At 35.3% G+C, this 10,746-nt stretch overlaps 1 protein-coding gene across 2 annotated transcripts; it reads right to left on the bottom strand.

Annotated features, from left to right (window-relative positions):
* Nucleotides 1–1,750: 1,750 nt before the first annotated feature.
* NFS1_5 (cysteine desulfurase) lies at nt 1,751–10,497 on the bottom strand. Of its 2 annotated transcripts, none has more exons than XM_051216591.1 (9): nt 10,187–10,497; nt 10,069–10,151; nt 9,917–10,033; nt 9,744–9,881; nt 9,609–9,707; nt 9,394–9,576; nt 7,215–7,591; nt 4,291–4,478; nt 1,751–2,124 (listed from the first exon to the last, which is right to left on the bottom strand). In XM_051216591.1, the coding sequence occupies exons 3-7, from the start codon at nt 10,010–10,012 to the stop codon at nt 7,346–7,348; spliced, it is 762 nt and encodes a 253-aa protein (XP_051064152.1). In that variant the 5' UTR covers nt 10,013–10,033; nt 10,069–10,151; nt 10,187–10,497; the 3' UTR covers nt 1,751–2,124; nt 4,291–4,478; nt 7,215–7,345. The 2 variants fall into 2 exon arrangements, with proteins under 2 accessions (XP_051064152.1, XP_051064151.1); XM_051216590.1 differs by having other exon boundaries at nt 7,388–7,591.
* Between the last annotated feature and the right edge of the window lie 249 nt (nt 10,498–10,746).

The raw sequence follows: 10,746 nt of genomic DNA, 5'->3' as shown, positions 1-10,746 counted from the left end.
GACCATTGTCCTCTTCGTTAATAGACTACAGTGTTATCACTTCCGTACTAACCTTTGCAGTCCAGCTTGGATAAAATGGGTTTCGCAGATTCTGAGTACCATCAAGCTATATCTCCTCATTCCCGTTGCTAGTTGACTAGTCCTAACGACCCCCACCTTGCACAGAAATTCCACGTATCTATAAAAATTATTGCTCTGTTGTTAGGAAGAGCAGCAGCATCCGACTTTCGACGAACCACATCTATCAACATGTGGCGTCATGATACTCCCTTCAACTTCCCAGACAGAGTTTAAATTGTTTATTCTGGCTAGCTTAATTTTAGTAATGTTCTTTTTTACGGGATGGGGTTGCCAACCCCACACTCAACCCACCGTCTTTACCCGGGCTCGGAACCGGCAGCAGCCCTAGAAAGAGGCACAGGCGGAGTTTAATATATAAACACCAAACGAAAAAAAAGATTGACTAAAATGGCTCGGTAGTTTAATATTGTGAAGAGAAATGAAGTGGTTGTAGGTCTGTACCAACTTGAAACTCTTTAGTGACCCGTTATTTGATCCCAGTAATATCGCATGATTGATTGTTATTAAAATATACATGTCGTCAATACTTGTATAAAATTATCGTGAATAGCGGAATTAAATAAGTCAAATACGAGAATGGATTTACGAATACATATACTTTGTACACTCATTGATCCGAGCAGGCAATCGGAGGGACGAAGCGAAGAAAGTGAAGTGAAACGACACGCAGTGGAGAAGGCATGTAAACCAACTCGATTTAACCATGCGTTAATCAACATGTATAGTCACAAAAACAAGCTGCAGACAAGTGATGAGTAGGATAAGATGTACACACACATATGCTGACAAGTGAATAATGAACAAGGTCAAAACGTGACTCAAGAAGAAAGGATAAATTGGCCTGTCCAAAAGCTAGAATAAGTTATGTGGCTTAACAAAATAACCGACAGTGTCATTTAAAACAAATGGTATCTCGTGTCCTCCATTTTTTTCACAACAAACTTCATGTTTTTATGAAAACCACTTCTAAAGTATAATAATTTCTTTACAAAGCACCTAAATAAAACATATTTTTAAGCAACATAACTTTCTATTTCTAAAATATCACAAATGTTAAGAATCAACTGATAGTAGGTTTTCCTAGTAGATACAGAAGCTAATTGGTTTAATAATGTCATCTGAAGCACTGATGAACCCTGTATCAATAAGTAATTGTCTAGATCACTGCTTACGTTAAAATTCCGACAGAATATCGAATTTCTCCACAAAGGAAAAAAAGCAAAGCACCAAAAAACTAAGAGGCATGAAAACAATTGCGTCACATCCTACTGTGTTTATTAGTTCAAATGTATGTGTAGCCACGCACAAATAGGGAAGAGTAACCGTGATCATCAAAATGGGGTGTCTGAATTACTACAAAGTCAAACAAAATCATATGACCCAACAGGAGTAGATGACAAACATTCATCATCCTCTATTGCCAAACACATAGTTGGAAAAGGTCACAAGTTTAATCTTAGCTTGGCTTTGGTGGTGTTGTACAAAAGTGTTAAAGGGCCCATAATAAGATTTATTAAAGCCTTGGCCATCCGAAACCCTTTTATGAATTCAAAAACAATTTGTGCTCACCTTAAACTTAACCTTCATTTGTCTAGTCGACCTTATATATATATACGTCCTTAACAAGTTTATGTGTGATCAGATTTTTCGAAATTTATTGTGCTAATATACGACATAGTTTTGATAATTTTCGGCTTTTTATTAAACTATTCAAATACTTTCAACACTAAAATATATATCACCTTGAAATTAACTAAAATAAGAATTGATTTACAATGTGAAATTGTGAATAAATATAGCTTATTTTGAAATATTCAAAGAAACAGGAAAATAACTCTTGAAGTTTCATGACCCAATTGTTAAATGAATGTTTGTTAAAATTTTAATTTCACTTAGAAAATAAAAGAATATAAAAGTTTTTAGTGGTAAAGATGAAGAACAAAACTACAATGAAACTTCCAGTATAGTATAACAAATGATCAATGTTGTGTCCATTGTATCGACTTTATGTCGATTCCCTCTGGTACCATTTCCCATAAAGGACTGAAATCCAAAAAAATCAAACAACAAAAAAGTTAAGCAGAAATAGGAAACATTCAACCAAGGAAAGTAAACCACTTTTAAAAATGGGAAACTTACTTTACACTACATTGAATATATTTGAAACTAAATTGCTATTCTTATATATATATATATATAAAACTTTATATTGATAACAAGGGGCATCGAATACATACACGCCACACAAGTCACTTTATTTGTGTGGACTGTGATACTACCCGGGTGCCCAGGCCAAAGTAGGTGGTTTCCTTAGAGGGCCACATCCCGAGCCCTTGACCTAAAGGTCTGATCCACAAGGCAGTGGAGCAATATAAGGAGATGCAGTCCCATGGTAGTCGGTGGCCAACAATTGGTTCATACGCCGTTTGTCCCTTCAGGATACTGGGGCCTATGTGCACCAGTGGTTTGGAATCAGGGTTTTCCAACTCCCTTAGGTGAACTTTCCATGTCCACCAACCCGGTTAAAGCGCCGGACATTCGCTTTTCGTCCTCTTAATTTCGTAAACAACACTGACGCCGCGAGAAGTCAGTGAGGACTTCCCTGGCAGTGGCTGTATAGCCATGGCCATGCGAGAGCATTTTGAGACGAATAGCGGACTCTACCCCTCCTCGGCCGTACCAGAGCATTTGGGAGCCTTGTACACAATTACAAATTAACAATAAATAAAAGTACTGATATGACAGGATGAAAAGACAAAACTACATTGTTTTACTGATTGTGACTTGTTCAACATTACTTCCGCTTTTTGATACAATGTGATAATTACTCAGTATCATATTTATTTTTTTCCAATGTGATATTTTATTCGGTATTAAATTAGCATGAACTATGCTCCGCATGACACGAAACATGTGATTTGTTATAACTCTGGGTGTTTTTCATATGCGATTTAACACTTCTAGAGCTAGAAGTTAGGGTACTTCCGGACTACGGTACCATGATTTGCAGACTAAATTATCGAGCTACTCCTAATAAGTTCATTAATTATTAGAACTCAATCTATAGTACCTTCATCATTTCCCTATAATTTGAAGCTCTTCTATTAACGCTCCATCCTGATTGGCTATTTTTGATTTAATTTCTTAGCCGATATATATATATATATATATATATATATATATATATATATATATATATATATTCACTTTGGGTGAGACAGTTATTCACCGTAGACAATGAAGGATTGAGCAAGATCATGAATCGATTGAAGTTAGACATTAACACCGTTGGATATCAACTCAGTGGTCTAGAGGTTACGTGTTCACCCGTGAGACCAAAGGTCCTGGGTTCCAATATCGCGTGTGGGACGGTGGATGCGCACTACTCACGAGTCCTGTACTAGGAGCAAACGGCTGTCCAGTACTTCCAGGTTTCCACTGGTGGTCTAGCTTAGATCGACTTTTGAATTCTACTGTTAAAATATTTTCGACTGATTAACATCAAGGTCATCGCTAAAGTCGCTGTAAGTCGTCGATATTTTAAGGTTTTACCATCATCCCTCTACTGAAATATAACACAGATAAATGTCACACTTAGAAGTTATTAGTAAAACAGTTCCGTTTTTAACTCCTGGATGTCAATAAACTTATGCAATAAACTTTGAGATATATTTATTGAATGAGAGGAAACTTTGACAATAAAAAAGGTAATATGGCACTTTAGTTTCAAACTTATAACCCATAATCTTCAGAATTCAACGCTCAAACCACCTAAACTACAGCGTCACAAAACCACTGCTAAATGGTATGCGTTCAAAGCATTATGAGAGCGGAAAGTTTACTTATGTATTGATTACTGAGCTATCCATACATTTTTCTGGAGTCATTTATCTATGGTGATATAAGCTTAAACCCAGTACCCACAAGCACAAGTTTGCCTTGGAGACTAAAACATTAAACTACTAGTGATTGTAACAACTTTAACTTTTTTAAGCAGAATTCTAGAGAAATTGGTAAGCAGCTTAATACTTAGAACTATTATAATACAAGGGGTTAAAATATCTTTATATTTTATTCAATTAAAACAATTACTTTAAAAGTAAATACATAAACACTAAGTTAGGCTTATTTCTCTTAGTGATTTTGTATATATCATACAATAAAAAAACAAATATGATTTGAAAACGACTACAAAAAATTTACAATCACCTGCCGGATGATAGAGCGACATTCTTTAAAGCCATGAGTAAGCTTTCACCCTCTACGCAAGCAAAACTAAAGTTTACACAGCCTGGATAACGTTGAATTGGATCACCATTAAGGGTAACATGTTGAATTTTGGAAGTGATGCCATCGATTAAACGTTTACTTAACATGGAAACATGTTCATAATCATCCTGTATTGATTTGTAAAAGCAAGCACAACTTTGTATCAGTGAATTTATGTTTTGAAAAAATGATGGATATCCGAAAAGACAGGTTTTAGTTACTAATAACACAGTACAAAAAAGGTCAATAAGTGAAAAACAGATAAAAAGTTAAATAGCTAATTACTATGGACGGAAATGTTTTCAAAAGACAACTGACAAGCTGTACATAAAATTGTATTTGTTAATATAGTTGAGTTGACATAACCTCGTCTACTTACATTGTTCATTTCAGACATAAGAAAATACTATTGAGAAAAAGTAGAAATTATCCAGTCCTGCCACTGAACTAATTATTCAGGTGGAAGATGGGTAAAATTAAGCAAAAGTGAATATTAATATGTCGCTCTGATACATTCGTAAATGTTCTTCCGGAAATAGAGCATTTTTTAGTCAGAGTAGGACTAGTTATCTAAAGGTTTAACTAATGTTAGATTACAAAGTCCATTCAATAGAGAGTATTCTTCACATGACATGAACAGTGCTACTTATATCGCATGCAATTAATATTAACGTTTTTAATCCTAAAAACAATTTCATATTATTATCGTTAAAGTTTCCCTAATGTTTTATTACTATGAGTTCATGTGACTCTAAACAAAGTTATACACTTACAATCCCATGGGATAAAAATAAAAATACCAAATGAGTACATCATAATATTTGCTGCGATCCATAATAATATGAATTATCACACAGAAAATAAAATTGACCTATCCACACTGCATAATTGTACAGCTTATACAGCACAGAAGAAACCAATTACAACCAGAAACATGTCAGATTACTGCATTAGTGATAATTTAGAAAGACTCAAAGTCAACTGGACTACATATTATGACCAGTCGAGGATAAGTGTTATTTACCTGGATGAACGATATGAAATACAATAAGTGGAAAGACATAATATTGTAGTACTAGATTGAGGCTTACAATGTACATAAGACAGTCCGTTGGGATTGCCAATGCGTACTTTATGATACTGTGCTGGTTAATAGAGTTGCGCACATTATAATATGCGCAAGCATCAACTTCTGATCTAGTCATAATACTGAAATTAGTTATCGATGGTGAGATTGCGAGCAGGGATGAAGACTCTTTTGGGATATATATTCCACTATTCTAACTTCGATCAAGTATGTAATGAACATATTTCATGTTTCTGCCAATAATAAGGGGAATATTGTGAAGGTAGAACTTTGGGGACTCCTATAAAGGACTATCGTTTATGTTTTTATTGCATGATTATTAGACGCTTGGGTGATAGTACCTAGTATTATCCTGGTTGTAAGCTTTTATGTGGCACATCAGTTATAGTCCTTTGTTTACCTTACTAAATTTATGGTGAAATAATTATGGACCTAATACTTAGTTCCGTTGCACTTAAGGGGTAGTTATGCACATATTGTGCTTTCTTATTTATGCTGATCTGCAGTGAAAATTAATGCATGCTATCACGCTACTTTGAGCTATGAATCGAACTCTACAGTGATTTATCTACCTCGTTATATTCTAGCTATCGGGCAAGTGAGCATAGAAAACAGTATCCTAGACCAATAAGCATTAATTATTCATCTCGGTTGTTATCTCACTGTCATTGAGGAAATAGTCGAAGAAAGATCATTGTGTCGATGACTAACAAGTAATTAGTCCTATAAAGGCAAACTAGGTGAATAAATCAATAATCGGACTAGAGAATACAACTGCATAAAACAATGTTTTATGTGGCGCATTCTTGTACCAATATTTATGTGTTCAAATAAATTATAAATAAATAAAATACAACTGCTCCTACAATAGATGGCCCGAATGCACGAGCCCCAATACAACACAAGAAGCTGTCTTTTGGCTCCACATTAGTTTCGATAGTCAAACACTTATATTCTCCTAAAAAACAGTGGTGGAGACTTCGCAACGGCCAAAAAAATTGATGTTAAAAAAAGTGGTATCTATTTATTGTAAGAATATAACACAATTCTCATCCACTAGCGGAAAGACTCATGTCAGTAAAAAATACGAAATTAATAACACTCTAACTACCATTCTTTGAAAATCTACACAGAGCAAAATGAAACAATTTAAAAGACATCTTAAATGTCCTATGTTATGACGAATTTTGATCAATCTATCCATGTGCTCACTATCCAGTGAATTTCGATATCTATAACGAATCGAAAGTTTGGAAGGAACATCAACTACTAAAATCCCCCAAAAACATATGATTTAAATAGCATTCAGATAATTTAGAAGATATGGCAAACTGTATTAGGTTATTCTGAAGTGAGACGACTATCGTGTACATTTCCAAAAAACAGCTTAGAAAATAAAGGTGATAGACACTAAAGTAAAAGTTTTTTGATAGATGAGTCCGAAATTGTGTCTATTATTGCACTTCCAAGTGTACTGGACGCAACAAAAACCGATTCACAGGAAATGGACTGGTTTTTGTTCAGGTTGTGGGTTTACTGAACACTTTTCACACTCCATCAAACCCTTAACCACTTTGGATATTTCAAGCTGACAATCACTGTTTCCGGATGACATGACTGGTCTTGAATAGTTAGACACGGCCGTGGTTGGGAGCTATCTTAAAGAGGGGTGTCTGAAAATCTCATTAATACTTCGGAAGTCATTTACAAAAGTATCTCAGTGTTAGTGTTAGGTAGAATTACATGAAATCGTATCACCAATACTAGGGTGACTTACGTTAATCATGATAAATTAACTGAGTGACAGAAACCTTTAAAAGGTATTGGAAAAACTGATATTGAAAAGCAAGATCTCAGCCTAATAAAAGAAACAAAATGAATAACACTAATGATAAGTTATTCATGTTTTTAGATGACAAGAAGTAAATAGTATTCTTTTTGAAAACTTACTTTCATTTCCTCGCTGGCCAAACGGCTTGCTTCACCTAAGCCAACAACTAAGGCCGTAGGAAGAGTACCAGATCTTAACCCACGTTCCTGTCCACCTCCATTTTGCTGAGCTTCTAATCGAACCCTGGGTCGACGACTTACGTAGAGAGCACCAATTCCCTGAGGACCACATATCTTGTGACCACTAATGGACATGAGATCAATCTGAAAGGAGTTCCACAAAAATATGTCCTTGAGTTTATCACATCACAACAATGTAATGCTTATGAAAAGTAATAAACCATTACACAGTGATATTTACGCTCACAAAATTAAGTGATTACTGAATATTAATGCATACAGTGCAAGCATGTCAGAAGAAACCCAGTTAAATTCAATGAGTTGGGAAAATCCTGGGATTTGGTAGTTAACTTCATAATTTATAGCTAGAGTGAACTTCATATATTGACTAAGTGACGATATTGATAAGATGAAAAATTCAAGTAAGACACTTAAATAATCGTTTGGACTGTGACACCAATGCTTATAAAATATTCCAAGTTAGACAGGTCATAATACCGCTTGGTGGACAGTCAATTTTTGAAAATCACATCTATTAAATACTAAACCATCTTAGTTTTTCAACACATATAGTTTACTGATGACTTTATAATTGATAATTTCTATCAATAGACGCGGGTGTTGTGAGGGTTAAGTCAGTAATAGTAACAAGGTGTTGACAATAAATAGATCGAGAGTAATTTTACAAAAATGCCTTTTAGCAAGTTTTATTGTGAGGATAGGAAAATGGTTTGATCTTTGTACAAGGTAGCCTATCGGGATGATAAACACTTAGTGTGGAAGATGTAATCAAATCTACTTTATAGTAGACTACAGGACGTCTAATTGTATAGGATAGTTGTTAAAATTTCCAGTGTGCTAAATAGTAACAAAAGTGACTGTAATCAATGATATTACAGATCCAGCTACTAAACAAATATAAGGAGTTTGGGATAACACACATACTGATGGAGTTTCCTTCAATCTTAAAACCAGGGTCATTATGTATGGATGACTAATCATATTATTAGGCTCAAAACGAGACAAGTAGTTAACGAGAGGCAGTATAAAATATCTGGGGAATATTTAGAAAAACCAACCAAGTATAGCTTGATCTTTTGTAAGAAACTAGTTTACGATGAAATGTAATTACATTCTGTAAAGAAACACTGTCTCAATCCAGACTACTGTGAATTACATGAATGTCAATAAATAAATTTATAACTGTGAAACGTAGGTTGTCATGTAGTAACACATAAGTGATTACCAAAACTCATATTATTGTCATCAAAGAGGAAATTTAAGGAGTGACAGTGTACAGACATTTTGTGAGTACTTACAGACATCAGCATAAATATTTCAATACAGTCTACAAACTAGCTGATGAATTCGCCACGACGAATTGAACTGATACACCAAATCACCGTGTATTCATATTAGTGAGTATGCCTTTCTTCTAAGAACGACAATGTATCTAAATTCATACTTCATTACGAAAAGTTCTTGTCGGACTAACTAGAAAACTACCAGACAACCTGAAGCATGTCTAGGGATAATATAGCTTATTAGTTCGAACATAAACTTACTGACCATAAAAAACTCTCCAATGGCCAAACCTCGCAATCTGGACACTTCGAGGGCACATAAAACTCACTACTTTTCAAATGACTACATGCTCCACGGATACGGAAAGTACCGTCAGGCTAGGGAGTACCAACAGAAACTGAAATTCTTCAATCCTAAGTCAAGAAAAGTGGCAAACTGGCTTTTTAAAACTATCTATTAAGTAATTAAAAACGAAAACGATGGCTAGCAGAAACTACTTTAGTCATTAATACCAGCTTATATCAGAATGAACCGTCATGATTTTTGATTGGGTGTAGTCAGAATCGTCAAATAAAAAAGGAAACTAAAACATTTCGCATCTGTGCCTTAAAAGAAGCAGCAATGGTGAGATAGAAACCTACATTCATAGCATTGACGTCAATTGGCACTTTTCCGAAAGCTTGTGCAGCATCAGTATGGAAGGAAACCCCTCTACTTCGACATAGTCTTCCGATTTCTTCGATGGGCTGAAGGACACCTATCTCATTATTAACAGCTATGACAGAGACTAAACTCGTTTCGGGTTTAATAGACTGTTCCAGAACCTATAATAGATCATAAAAGAGAATGTTAGTACCTCCAAATCTAGAATTCCGTTTTTCTGAACAGGTAAATACGCAACATCAAACCCGTTGTTTTCCAAAACTCTACAGGAATCCAAGACACATTTATGCCCCTAAAATACAAATAAAATTACTCTCTAGTTCATTACGATTTGTGTAGTTATAATATGTTTCTTCTTTGGGTGATAAAACTTAGCAACACCTTTTACAGCTAGGTTGTTACTTTCTGTCGCACCACTGGTGAAAATGATCTCCTTATGGTCAGCACCTATCTGATTGGCTACGTTCTGAAAGATTTTAAGAAGTTAGAAACAAAAAGTACCTCTCTAGCTTTCTCAACGGCTTCTTCGCAATACCAACCATACTCATGTGTGCGTGAATGAGGGTTACCAAAACGACTAATATAAAACGGCAACATGGCATCTAAGACGCGAGGATCCTTTATTCAACAGTGAATCGCAACATAAAATTTACCAGTTGTGTAGACGCTTGAAAATCAAAATATAAAGGGCGTATAGGTTTACAACTACTTGGTTTATTCCCATCATCTACCAAGACTAGGAAAACAGTGAAAGCACTAAAAACCAGTTACGTTCTGCCTCAGCACAAAACTCTCGGAATGTATAAACAGCTCTCCGACAAGCTAACCGAGAAAACACACAACCTCCCGATCATCACGAACCACTTTGAACCGGTAAGTTAACCTTCAGAATCTACAGATAGTCCATTTAAAAAGTGTAGGTAAGTCTCTATCTCTTGAAAATAAGTCACACTATGGAAATTCTTCATACATCTTGCAACAACAACAAAAATTTAACTAAATGAACACCTGTGACCAGTTGGTATGGGGTCCATCAGTCGAATGAACTGAGTTTATGGGCTGCAATTAAACGCAACTCAATTTCGTAAATGTGCCCTTCATCTAAGCAACCAATCAGAATGAGGCGGGAATTATTACATCCGCCATCTTTGTAAGCAATGGCGGTCGGCTTTCTTCGTTCTGTGCTTCTTTCAGCTATTTCTTTTGTGTAGCTATGTAATTTAATGTCTCAGTGTGCTAAAATGCCGCAGTTAGTGTAATGTCCTATATGTTGGTGTGAAGTTTATTTCGAATCAGCGATGTTTTCCGGGTTTTTGCTGCTTCTACTCAAG

The sequence above is a fragment of the Schistosoma haematobium genome (assembly GCF_000699445.3).
Source record: "Schistosoma haematobium chromosome Unknown HiC_scaffold_55, whole genome shotgun sequence".
In the NCBI taxonomy this organism is placed as follows: Eukaryota; Metazoa; Platyhelminthes; class Trematoda; order Strigeidida; family Schistosomatidae; genus Schistosoma; species Schistosoma haematobium.
Note: the sequence above shows the minus strand (reverse complement) of the source record. Positions and strands in the feature narration are given on the sequence as shown.